This window comes from Macadamia integrifolia, chromosome 6 (genome assembly GCF_013358625.1).
Source record: "Macadamia integrifolia cultivar HAES 741 chromosome 6, SCU_Mint_v3, whole genome shotgun sequence".
Lineage (NCBI taxonomy): Eukaryota > Viridiplantae > Streptophyta > Magnoliopsida > Proteales > Proteaceae > Macadamia > Macadamia integrifolia.
In genome coordinates, this window is record NC_056562.1 from 30,016,482 (window position 1) to 30,030,356 (window position 13,875).

The following is a 13,875-nucleotide window of genomic DNA, read 5'->3' on the forward strand; positions in this document are numbered from 1 at the left end:
AATATTGTTTAAGTGGACCGAATAATTTGGTTTAATTCGCTTCGGCCCGAATTATTCGTGTTTTAAAATCAAATTAGTAAAAAGCGTGTTTTTTACCTAATTTTATTTTTAATTCGGATTCGGTCAGAATTTTTGATTTAATTCGGAAAAATCAAAAACAATAGTTTTTTACCTGAGTGGGTATGGCTGCAATGCAATTTATTTTGAATGATTAATCTGGAATACGGTGAGTTTCACTCTAATCAATGTAGAGAAGTTACTGAACCTTGGAATTGGAAAATTTAAATCATTGGGCTATGTTTGGTTGTAAGGGGAATAAATGGGAAGGGATGGGAAATTTTCATATTTTAAAAGGAAATATCTGTAATCATTACCCATGTGAATTTAACATTAAATTTTAAATCATTCCATATTTGGTTATAAAATTTCATTTTAATTTGCATTAAAAACCCTTTGCTATAATATGTAAAATAAAAATTACATATTAATATATATATATATATATATAAAATATATTATTACTAAATATGATTAAAAATATTAAGTAGTTTATACAAATCATATGGGGTAATGATTATAAACATTTCTTTTTAAAGTAAGAAAATTTTACTTCCATTCCCTTTAAATTCCCATTGCAACCAAACAGGACCTTAATGATATTTAATCTACTCGAAGTCAATGGAAATTTTGATTGGGCTTCGGTTACTTACTTCGGGTAGCTTAGTTTGTTCATGATTTAGGAATCGATCTTGAACCTTACTTTGCGTAGCTTAGCTTGTTCATGATTTAGGAATCGATCTTGAACCTATTTGCAAGTCTATTGTTACGCATCAAGACTCTTTGATTCAAGCACTGGAGCTGATAGGAAATAGCTAAGAACATTGGCAAGAAAACCAAAATAAAACTACAAATAGAAAAATGATCAAAGGAAGTTATTCCTCGAGATATGTAGGAGGTGTTTCATGGATCCAGCTCCTCTCCTGAGTGGTGATCGTCTAGGTCAGTTCATAGCTATATGTGCGATGAACACGAGTTCAAGCGGTGATTTAACGGTTGCGTTTCTACTGATCAGAACAGAGATATTGCATCAAGAACCAATGAATCACCTTTTGAATACGTGTCGATCATCCAGGTAACTATAGGCAATACCTGGGTGATCACTATCCGTGTTTCCTTATCCTTGAGCCCAAGCTAGCATCCTCACATATCTTCAAAATTTTCTTCTTTAAAAGTGAGTGATAATACTCAGATTCTGTAGTCATCTCCCAACCAAGAGCCTTGATCTTGGCAAACAAAGTTTGAGGATCAGCGGAATGAGGAAATTCATCCATCAAAAAACTTCCGAAAAACCTCTATTTCAGTAGTTCCAACATGGGAAAATGGAACAACATCAAAAATCAAGAACTTAAACCTTTTCAAATAATGAACCTTGCATTATGGTGGATTGGTCAAATCCATCATCCTTCGCAGACTCCCTCACAACAATAGGTATTATCCTCCCCTCCAAACCTTGCAACTGTTACCATTCGGAAACTCAATTCAACTATAATGGTTTGTGTTTTAGTCTCCAACTCAACCAGGAATATGACAGGATGGGTGGTGTGGTCTATAGGCAAAAGGGAATGCCTTTTACTAATCCCGAACCATTAAGACCGATTGAAACAGCCCGAAAAAATCCAAACTGAGCCGAACCAAACCCTTAATGGATTAGTTTCGGATCAAGGGGCTTTTTAATTAACGGTTTCGGTTTGGATTGGGCTAGCCCGATGGATGCCCAATAAGATTAACCGATTGACCTAATAGTTAAAACCCTATTTTTATAAGGGGTTCAGTCGGTCAATAGTTTGTTTATTATTATATTGTTGTTTGACAGTTGCTGCGGTTGGAAGCTTGGAACTTTGTTAACGTCCTCTTTTGATTTCCACTCACGGATTCACACGGTAACCAAGTGTTGCAATGTGGTAAGATTTTATCTTCTTCTATTCTTTTAAACTTGTGTTTGTTTTTTATGTTTTTAACTAAAATAATGAAATATTATCTCTTATTTCCTTTATGGAGAAAGTAGAAACATGCCTATTGAGTATTGTCAAATCTATCAATCACTTTGTTTTTTCTTTGAGTATGTGAAAAGAGTTAAACCAAAATAACCCAAAACCAAACTAGATTGAGACTGAAACCGGTCGAAAACCAAAATTTCCTAATGGTTTGGTTTCAGCCTCACACATTCTCAGACTAAAACCGATTTAAATTGATCGAAACCGACCGATTGATAACTCTACAAATGACAGACTATTTGATGACTGGAAATTCTACTGAAGGAGGCATTAGGGCACTCTTACTTGGGGTGGAACAGGTACAACAACGGGAGCGAATTGTGAAGGAAGTTTGGACCACCTTTGAAGTTGTTATACAAAATCTAACTTTTGACTTAGACAATACGTTTTTTGCGATTAAGCGTGGCACCTCTGTTTTTGAATGTGTATAAAACCATGCAGAACTTAGTATTTTCTCTTAGACCATCTGATGATGTGGTCATTTTTCTAACCAATCTAATCCATGTAACCTCAAACAACAAAACCCCCATGCATGTGTCTAATCCAGAATGATGCAGTACTTTTTGTATTTGTTAATCTTTCCTTTCTTCTTTTGACGAAAAAAAAAGAGGAAAATGGAACGACTCTTTTACCTGCTCTAGAGAAAGGCTCTGAATCAAAGCCAAAAATAAGAAGATTTTTCAAATTTAAGTTCTGTTGGAAGCCTAGAAAAGAAAATGAAAAAAAAAAATAAAAAATTACAAGGCACATTAATTCTTGGACAAGGATTGGACTCGGATGATCTCTAGAGCGCCAGCCCCTCTAGTGCTCATTTGACAGTTGGCAGCACCGGGACATGTACCCCAAGTGTCTCCCAATCAATACGTGTTGTCGCACTTGATAGGATTTCGATTCTCATTCTCCTTATCAGGTGGTGAACATCATCATCTACAGAGTCCTATATCATTAACAGGCAAGCATTTCTGTTCAGAAGCATCCCTTGTGCCTAGATCCAGGAGTGCACAAACCAAGGACGGGCACTGTGGTTGTGATGCGGGGACAACACTCAGATAAAAAACTTTCTCCCATCATTAATTTTTTCCAATTATATCTGTTTATTTATTATTTTCCCTTTCTTATCTTCCAAACATAAAACTAGGAAGAGTATCCTTTTTATTTTTCAATTTTCCAAAGCAAAGATTCCGTTACAATGATTTGATGTAGGCCAGCTGTAGGCAGTAGATCTATTAAGCCACACTCATTATCATAACCCAAACCTATTTCCTATAAAAAAAAAAAAAAAACCTAAACCTAAACCTATTCAGTTAATCAAAAGATTCACAACCACTTTCGTTTGGTTTTAGGTTTCTTTTTCCTTTCTTCTAATCCGGAAAAACAGAGGACAAGGTTCGGGGAAGAGGAGAACGTGAAGAAACCCTACGCCTTCTTGATCCTCATTGCAGGGTGGAGGTGGAAAATCGCAGAAGAAACAGGAATCATGGATCTCTCATCACTCACAGAGGCGCAACAACAGCAACTCCAACAGCTCCATCAACAGTTTCAGCAGCATCAGCTTCAACAACAGCAACAGCAACAGCAACAAGAACAACAACTCGCGGAACAACAGCAACAACAACAAGATTTGTCCTCTCAATACTACGATCCATCTCAAGTTCAAGCGTATGATCAATCAAGCCAAGCTTATTACTCTTATCATCAGTACCAGCAACAATCACAGCAACAGCACTACGCTGCTGAATATTATCCAGATTACACCAATACTTATCAACCACAACCGCAACAATCTCAGCAGGAATCGGCAGCAATCCATCCTCCTGGCGTTTCGATACAGTCCGAAGCATCGCAAATCTTGGCAGCGGCGCAGGGTCAGGGACAGGGCCAGTTTCAAGCACAAGGACAAGTGCAAGCACAGGGGCAGCATCAGCAGAATGCTTATTACCATCAAGGGGTTGGCGAGCAACAGCAGCCGTTACAGCAGCAACAGCAACAGCAACAGCCGCAACAGCCTCAACAACAGAACTCTTCGTATCCGGTTCCCGCAGGATTGAACCCAGCGGCTGCAGCAGCGGTGGCTGCCTTGTCACAATTGACGCAATTTGCCGGGACAATGGATGCAGCGGAAAGAGCGATGGCCGGATTGCAGGAGCGGCAATGGCACCCCAATGGGGGTTATGCACCAGTTCCGATGCCGATGCCAATGCAGGGTCCGATGCCACACGGACCATTTCCTATGCGACCTGCGGTAGGGATTTAGATTTGGTTTTATGTGATTGTTTTTGCGATTTCTGCCTAATTATCTAATTGTTTCGATGTTATTTTTTATTCATGTTTTTTTGTCAATTTCCCCTTTTCTTCTACCCCATGGTGTAGTTCAATTTATACGAGCATGAAATTCTGCTTTATTCCTTGTTTTAGATGTTTGTTGATTTTTTTGTCCAGTGTTTTACTCTTCCACTGCTAATCATGTAATCTCTTAGATTGTATCCTGGTTTTCTCTTGCATTGTTAAATTTCAGTTTCTTTTGTAATTTCGATTTAAGTGGATTTTTTGTCAATAATTTCCTGTCCTTGTGAACGAAAATAGAAGTCTTATTGAAACAAATGATGACATCACCCCAGCACTCAGCAGTCAAGGCGTCCGTGCTATATCTAGGAAACTTGGCATTTTGCAACATTTTGGCATTCAAGGGATAAAAGAAAAAATACCACATTTTAACCAAGTTATAGTGGACAAGTATGTTAAACCTTTGTGTTTATGGAATCCCATAAGGCTTTATCTGAGAGAAAAATATACCAACTCAATTTGGACGATTGGTTAGTCGAGTTCAAAATAAATTCCTAATTCATTTGAGGAATACTGACACAAACACTCATAAAGTACCTGCCGATCACATCTGGTGTAACATTTTTAAAGAATGTCCTTGTGTGCCCCAAATGCTGTATTATTTTCCTCAAATAAGCCCATTCACCTTTTATAGCTTCTGTAATAAGTATTGTAATAAAATGTTGGTTTATTTGATTTTGTTTTCTTAGAAACATATTAATGTGACATGGGATAGTGCTTCGACTAATTGCAGGTAAGGCTTTAGGGTCGTAATATCTAAACCTTGATGCAGGTGCTAAAGTTCTATGCTACTTTATCCTTTAATTCCAGTGATTCTCACTGCATTGTTCTTTTTCTGTTCTTATTCGTTAGGTTTGATCTTTTTTGCTTTCTCAAGCAAGCTGTTTTTCTCTTGGCATGCTTGTTGAGAACTATGGCCCTTTTTAACTTTGTGCTGTTTTGCCGATAAATTATCATTTGTTACTCAATTGGAGTCGATTCACAGAAGCCTTATTCCATTCCCGTGTTTTTTTTTTAATATAAAGATCCTTTGATTTGTGTTATCTGAATCTATCTGATTTGTACAGTGTTTGATCTTTACTGCACATGATAAAACCCGAGTGCCTAAAACGTAGAGCAGGAGTGAAAGCAGGTGTGGCAGCGAAAGCGGAAGTGTCAAAACCAAAAATAAAAAAATAATCTATAGTCGAGGTCGTCTTCAGAGCGTGTTTCTATGTATATATAGATGTACAAATTCATGGGCCTTAAAGCTTCATGGAATTGAAAAATAAAGATGGTGAACAACAGAAGCACCTTGATCCATAAGATTTTTGAGTTTAGAATTATCCAACCAAATTGGAGTTTCATTTTATTTCAAGCATAATCTTAACTTGTGGTGTTATTTTCTTTAGTGTGTGCTCTCAAACATTTAAATTCAAAGATTGACTGCGGTCTCAGTTTGAGAGTGTGAATTCGAGTATTGAAAGTGGGAGCACCACCCCTATGAGAAGTAGTCGTTGCTTATGAATTAAACCGTCTCATTCAAATTTCCCTCATTTTTTTTTGTGTACTCACTCCCCCTTCCTCCCCTTCTTGCTTCTTGTTCTGTTTTGATTCTAAGTTCTGTTCCAGTACTCACCGTCACCTTGATTCAACTTGGTGAAGCCTTATTCTAACCACTGGCCACATGAATTCTTTCCTGCCTTGACACTTTTTCTTTGTGTCCCTTGTCATTTTATTTATAGTTCTCAGTTTGCACCATACAGACCGTTGTCATTTGTGTAGTCACTTGGATCTGTTGTACAGTTGCAGATGATGGAACCATCTTGTTAGCTTTTTCTTCACTTTGTACAAGTTGGCAGTATTCTGAAGTTCCTTTAAATGTATTGGTTCTAATTATCATTTTTATAGTTCTGCTGTTCATATTTGCCTTCAAATCTCAGCAGCACTCATTGTACATTACTACTAGTTCTGTTATCCGGTCTATGTGGGAATTGATTAAGTTATATGCTGTGCTTTGGAAGTTATCTTTTTTTTTTTTTTCAAGTCATAGTTTGCCTTGGATAGTTCATAACGAAACCATGTTTTCTACTCTTAGCTGATGTTATGAGAAGTAAGAATTATTAACCTGGAGTCCTAGAAGAGATCAACCTACTAGGTTCCTTCCATAATAATTGTAAAAGCTTGAACAAAATGGATATTGCTCAAGAAATGGTTAGGGACTAGCCAAGGGAAACATAATCATCCTCAGCTCATCTCGCTGCTGAAACATTGTTACCATGGTTTGTAGGATTTAATATTTTGTTACTTAAACTTTCCCTATTTATTTGAAGCCTAAAAACATCGTAGCTGTGTGTGTGTGTGTGTTGTCATTAAATTAGTGCTGCATCTGAGAATTTATGTTGGCTTTGAAAATGAATTAGCTCAGATTGAGTTTATGAATTTTTCTGTATTTTCTATGGGAAGTTTTGGTTTTGAACTTGAGTATTAATATGCACAACTATTATGTTTTTCAGGGTCAACAGTTTTATATTTGTGTTTGTACATAAAATTTTTGGATAATAATATGGCATGTAAGTAATTCTCAAAATGTTATACGGAGCGTAGTGTGCCACTTGAAGTAGGAAATAGAGGCCTTTTCCCATATTATCATTATTATTATTATCATTATTATTATTATTATTATTATTATTATTATTATTATTATTATATATATATATATATATATATTTTTTTTTTTTTGGGAGTCTTTGCAAGTATCTTGTAGGCCTATGTGTTCTATCTATTGTCATGCAAGTAGTCAGGTTTGTAAATGCAGCCCGAGGTGTCTACTAGATGCGTTCTTGCTTTCTTTTTTCCTTTTGCTAGATAAAGAAGTTGAAAATCCATTCTCTTTGATCGTGAAGTATAAATCCCAGGCTTGGCAGGCAACAAGAAGCTTTCTGCTGCATCTTTTGTTGAGTTGGTGGCACAATTCTGTATGAGGTGATATGTCAATTTTGATTGGGTTTTAACAGTATCTATGGTAAAGGTTTATGTTGAGTTGGGTTAAACTCATTTTTCCATCTAATACCCCTGCTGGTGTTGCTCTGGCAAAGGAAATATACTTCTTTAGTTTCAATCTGTGGCCCATTTCGTCCACTCTGGGTTCCTTATTGGAGCACCAAATCTATTTTGGTTGCCATGGGTTGGCATGATCTTAAGATTTCTGTTTCCTTTTTGTGTACTACAGTGTCCAATCATAAACACTTTGACTACTGTTTGAGATACTACTAATGTTCATCACAAGCCTGCTATTCTTTCAAGGGAACTTCTTGTAGTGCTCCAGTGGGCTCACATGGGGAGTGTGATTGGACAACTGAGGCTGATACCTTTTTGACAGTAAGAGCTTCTGTTCTATTATTCTTAACTAGTTGAAAAAGTTGGCATTGCGATCACAGCTACAGAAACCTAAAGTGATTGCTTTGAGACTAAATGGAAATTCAATCTGCCAATTTTTCCTGTAGTGGAAAAGAGGGAGTAGCTAGAACTGCCAATGTTCTGAAATAATGGATCTTTTTTTATGATCGTATCTTGAAGACAGAGAGCTCTTCTTGGCATTTTGGCATCCCTTCCATTTATGATGTGCTATTTTAAATCAAATGATGCTTCCCATTCCCATGCTTCTGTGTTTTAGCATTTTGTGTTAATTCAGAATGTTTGGTTTTGTTATCATTTGATTTAGTTTGTAGCTCATTTTTTCCATCAATAGGGGCCTCTTCATTCTTTTTGTTCCTGGACTGTGTGGCCTCATTTACTTTTGAATATGGTGTGCCTTACAGTTGAGGTTACAATCTACTCTCCGTATTGTGCCTAAAGATCAAATATAAATTTGGTTTGCTGCAGCCCCATAAATACCAATTTTGGTGTTTTCCTGATCATACCGCTCTTTACCTTCTCTATAAGGGATTTTTTTAGAGCCATTCTTTAAGGGTTGTTTGTTTTGAACGAGGTGTTTTGTTCTCTCTTTTGTACTTAGGTGATCCTATGTCAAAGACTTTGTATATTCTGAGTTCTTGTGGAGCGTATATCATTTTGTAGCCTCATTCTGCTCAAATCTTGTGGATGGAGATGGATGCATTGAGGATGTTTGGTGGAGAATACTGGTTGGTTAATTTTTTTCATTGCCCTTTCTCTTTTAAAGAAAAATTTGGAGAGAAAATTTTTTAGATAATAGGATAAAAAACTGTAACATTAAAAGGCTTTGAGAAAGTTATTTTCATCAGATAGCTTCTTCCCCTTGCTGCTTAGGTTGGTCTGAAGAAGATACCCATCTAAGAAACTGAAAATAAGTATTCTATCATGATATTGTATCCCTTATTATTTAACAAGGGGAAAAATATCATGTTCAAACATCAGATAGGTTAGTGACATGTACAAGAATCTAACACCGTTCAGTGAACTGCTGTTTTAATATAAACAAGTGTTTCCAAATCTGTCAGAGATGTGTTTTGGACACACTGCTTGATGTATCACTTCCAAGTTCCAATTAATCGGTGTTATGTGATTCTTGAGAAGGAAGCAACCTATATGATGTTCCACATGACACACTTCCTCTTAAAAATGCGTTAGAATACATTTGCACATTTGTGCTTTGCTATTAAGTTGCGAAAAAAGTGATGCTAAGAGATTCTGCTCATAGTTTGCAAACTCAAGCCGAAACTTGGTGATATTGTTCATTGACTGAAGGATGTGACATGATAAGCTATGGGGGTGGTGTCGATGGTCAGCTCTTTATTTTATTTTATATTTAAAATAAGTATGGTGCTCTCAAGTTTTGACTGGTTTGGATTTATTGTTTTTTCACCTAAAATAGAATATATGACTTCTCACAACATTTCTCAGTTGTATTTTTTCCTCTCAAAAGGATGCCTGTATGATGACATTTTATTCAATATCCAAATGAAATGTCTTCTAGGCCATCTGCTTAGTTGAATTCTATTCATCTGCAATGTCATTTTTTGCTCTCGCTCGCCATTGGAATGAGATATTTCGCCTTAGAAGTGAGATGACAGATGCCTCTAATGAGTTCACATAATCTTCAAGGCCAGTCATGGACCCCATGGCTTTATCAATCACGATTAATTTTGGATTTGACATGACTGGCTCTTTTCGGCTTGATGAGTTTGCAAATTATGATTTTATTATTTCCTTAAAAGAAAATTGACCTGGTCCTGAACCATTTCTCTGATCAATGAAAACTCTCCTCAGAAGAAAATGGTGGAACCTATCATTGATTTGATTGGATTTTCCTTTTTTAATTGTTTTAATTGATGTTCAGACAAATCAAACTTATTTAATTAATTTTGGAGTTATTCCATGAAAACTAGAACACATTCAACTTTGTTGCTGAAGCTGCTATATAATTCATCATGGTGACTTCCAGTCTAACCCACTGGAACTTGAGAAATAGAAGTGTATTTATCTCAAGGATTCTTCTACGCAAGTTTGTAGTTTCTCAGCATTGTGGTACACTGAAAGTGATACAGACTTGTTATTACCGCAATGTATGGACTCTACATTTAAACAATCTTGCACTTGTTCCATGAGATTTTTTGCTTTTGTGACACGGGATAGGAGAATCCGATTTATACATTATGGATGACATACTCAATGTGTTGTCATTCACAATGGCTTTCTTTAAATGGATGTAAAAATTCAAAGCACCCCTTGGCATTTATAGATCCAGAAGTGTCGTTAGGACATTAGAAATGCTAAACTATATATCCTTTTCCACTAGGCAAAGTTTACTCAGGAGCCCAAATCTTCTTTGATCATCACTGCTCTTCATCATCAGGTTGGATTACTGTCTACGCGGTTTCCTCACAAGAAATAGGTATGAAATCTTAAGTTCTTTTAACTATTAATTCTAGGTCTGTCAGTTCTTGTGTGGTATAACACCATGGAGCTTATCAAAGTTCTGTTTGATAGTTTCATGGTTTTGCTGTAGGGGCAGAGTACTAAACTCTCCCTCCCTTGAGTCAGCTGGCCTGGCTTCAAAATTTGCTTCTACAAGATGGCTCAGTGATTCAGGCTAGTTGATTCAATTTAAAATATTTAATGAATATGAGGATTTATTAATAAGTGTAAGATAAAGCGAATTTCTAGCATGCTGTGAACTATTTTACATAAGAAGAGCATGACTTGGCTGAGTTGATCTCGATGCATATGATCAGTCAAATTTAAACTTTGGAAACTTTGACCTGGTCAGCAACCTGAAATTTTGACTTGCTTGTAGAGGTGACAATTCTTAACCCAACCTGCCAGACTGCTACAGGATCTACTTCATGATGTGTGATAACTGGAAACTGGTTGACAATTGAAACCTGAAATCAGTTTACCTGATCAGACAAAACCTAACTTGGAATTTTTGCCAATGAATCAGCAACCCACACTAGGTCAGGTTGGTATGGTTTTTGACCTGTTGTCACCTCCACTTGGTTGGCCTCACAGAGGGGTTACTAGTCTGAGTCATGAGCTAAGTCAATGCATTCTGACCATGAACTTGCAATGGTGGATGATAGGTGGATCCCCATTTTGTTTCCTTGAATGAAGCAATGGGTTAAATTCAAATAATTTCTAGGTTGATATTGGATTTGGTGCACTTTTTCATGGTGTTGGAAGACGTGTTTGGTTACAAAGTTCATGTTGCAAGGAATTATTTCCATTCTTGGAGTTCACTAAGATGAGATTACATTTGGAGATCTCTTGATGTGTCTTTGGGAGTGGACGTGTGATGCACACGTTCACTCTCAATAGGAACAAATGTGGCCAATGTATGAGTTTATATTGGTCCTGATTATAATCTTTACAATATTAACTTTGTAACCAACTATGTCTGACGGTCTGTTTTTTTCACACAATATTTGTGAATGACTTGATGATTTATGTGTTGTTTCAGATTTTCACTTGGTAGAAGTATTAGGTTAATCTTTGAGATGTTCAATCTATATAACAAAGATACTGCTGTTTTTAATCCCTCTCCCCACCTTGCCCTGGAAAAAAAAAAGATTCTGCCTTTCTTCAATTTTTTCGTGGGTTGATGCATATTGACATGGATACTTCTGTCCACATTGCTAGGCATGGCTTATATTTTTTACTGAAGTCGCTTTTTGTTTCCCAGGTAAGTTTCTCTATAAAAATAATTCTGGTTTTTCATTCAATCTGGAGCATATTTCTTTTGTTCAAACACCCATTTCTTTGAATTTACAAAATTAACATTGTAATGTTACTTCATTTCCAATTCCAGAAATACTTAGTTGAAAAAAAAGAAAACTAAATATGGTATTTATTATAGGGAAAGTGAACTCTGTCTGCTTGCGCGGCCACTGTCCCAGCGTGCAGGCCAATGTGAGGCTGCATGGAGGAATCTGGGCGGGGGGGGGGGATGGTCTTTTAGTGCCCGTCTGTGTCTGGGCATAGAGCCATGCAAGCGGGCAGGGTTCTTTTCTTCTTTATTATATGATAGCGAAGAATTTATGATCTACTTCTTCCATCCTACTGTGGCCATTCTCTTTAAAAAAAACTCCAAATTTTAAGGAAGAGTGGTAAAGTATGAAAGACCAACTTCCTTTCAAGATTAAGATTACCATGGGTAGAAATGAAAAGAGGCAGGGTGGTAAACTTATTAAAAGTCCATTATTTGATTTGTATGGTAGAAAAATAAATTTATAAATAAAAATTGGAAGAGTCCAGTCATTGTGGGATGGAGGGAGAACTATTGCATACTGGGAGTCAGGCAATGAAGCTTCCTTAAAATTTTGGGAGCTGGATTTTGGTCTAGTGATGTGAGTGCTTTGATTTGATAAGAGATTAAGAGGATGTCAAGTCACTTGATTTTATCTAGATTTGTGTTCTGCAGTTGACTTTCCTGGGAAATACATTCATGGCGCAGTTCTCAAGTCACTAAGTTCTTGAAGTTTCATGTTGATTTCCACTTCGTGTTCATATATTCCTTTATTCGCTCCTTTTTTCTCCCTCTATCATATTTGTACACCAGCTGTTTATCATTTTACTGAAGTGTTTATGCCACTAAATTAAATAAAAAATAGAAAGAAAAACTACTTTTATATTTCTGCCCTCCTTGCATCTTCAGTTAAATCCGCCTTTGAATGGGTCCTGCCAAACTATTTTATCCAAAAAAACATGTTCAGCTGATTTTAACGATATGTTTTGAGAATTGATGAATTCTTTAAAACCTTTTGAATTGGTATAGTGAAGGCAGTGATTTTGACCATCCAATCATAGGAAATTTTCACATGCAATCTCTTAGGTTGGACCTTTCGGTGGTGGGATCTTAGATTTGAGGTTCTATATTTGTGTACAGGTTTCTGTAATGTGCAAATATGTGGACAGTCACCATCTTCCAAGTTTTAATGAACCCCTGGATCCCATCCTAGGCTCATACTTGAAGCTATGCTAATGGGGCTTGGAGTTTCCTGTGAGAGAAAGTAGACAGATTGAATGAATTTTCTTAGATATTTCTTAAGCATTTAATAATATTTTTCACTCTCAGAATAAATGAAGAAATATCAGAGTTTAAAAGTTTCTAGGGTCTATTGCAGGACGGTTAAGTGAAACTAATCAAATAGCCTGACCCTTGTACATGGCTGCCCCTGCATATCTGAACATAAATGAAGAGTGGCGTAGGCCTTCAAACACATGCAGTGTAAATACATGCCATTCGATGTTAAAGTTTTGAAGCAAATATATCCTTCACTGATTATGTAATTGTTTGTGAATGTGATTAGTGCTTATTCCAGCATTTCCTGACATTTAATGATGATGCATCTTTTCCTTGGACCTACATTATATGTATTGGATTTTCATGTATCCCCATAGGCTTCCACTAGGTTCTAGTTACTTACACTTCTGCGGCAATTGAATTTGTACTGAAACCAGAGTTTAATTGCTTGTCCACAAAGTTTTAGAGTTGTTCAAGAGCATGTAGTTGATGCTCAACCTTGAAATTTTGGTCTAGATGCCACAGGTCTTTCAGGGCTGACTGGCAGAGGACATGAGGATTGGTATCAGAGGTTGGTTGGTTCGTTCCTGACTAACATTGATCCAGTCACCTGACTCATCTCAGATCATATGGCCGAAGCAAAAGCTTGGCAGATCCAGTAAGAAAAAGCCTGATAATACTGCTGGATTGTCTGATCCACTGGGTTCATTAAAATGTTTCTATCGGAGATTTGGACTACCTTAGATTTGGACTGATTTCTTCTTAAAATCTTTAATATCCCAACCCCTAATGACATTTCCACTTTCATGGCTGTAAATATAGTGGTCCCTTTTACTGGTTACCAAACACATTCTATTTGCTTAGAATTACTCATGTAGAACGGAAACGCCTAGAAGTGCTCCGGGTGCAGAAATATGCCAGTGAAAGAGGAACTTTTCCAAATGTGTCCTAAATTTCTGAGTTGTCATTTTTATGCATTGGGGGGGGGGGGGGGTT

At 36.7% G+C, this 13,875-nt stretch overlaps 1 protein-coding gene across 3 annotated transcripts in view; it reads left to right on the plus strand.

Annotated features, from left to right (window-relative positions):
• The first annotated feature begins 3,349 nt into the window (after positions 1-3,349).
• LOC122082878 (mediator of RNA polymerase II transcription subunit 12-like) overlaps positions 3,350-13,875 on the plus strand; it is a 13,055-nt gene continuing 2,529 nt past the window's right edge. For 2 of the 3 annotated variants that reach the window (XM_042650688.1, XM_042650689.1), the window contains exon 1: positions 3,351-4,296. In XM_042650688.1, the coding sequence (XP_042506622.1) occupies positions 3,532-4,296 (765 nt within the window). In that variant the 5' untranslated portion in view covers positions 3,351-3,531. Of the gene's footprint in view, positions 4,297-13,875 lie in introns of all 3 variants that reach the window. The other variant, XM_042650687.1, reaches the window with a different exon arrangement.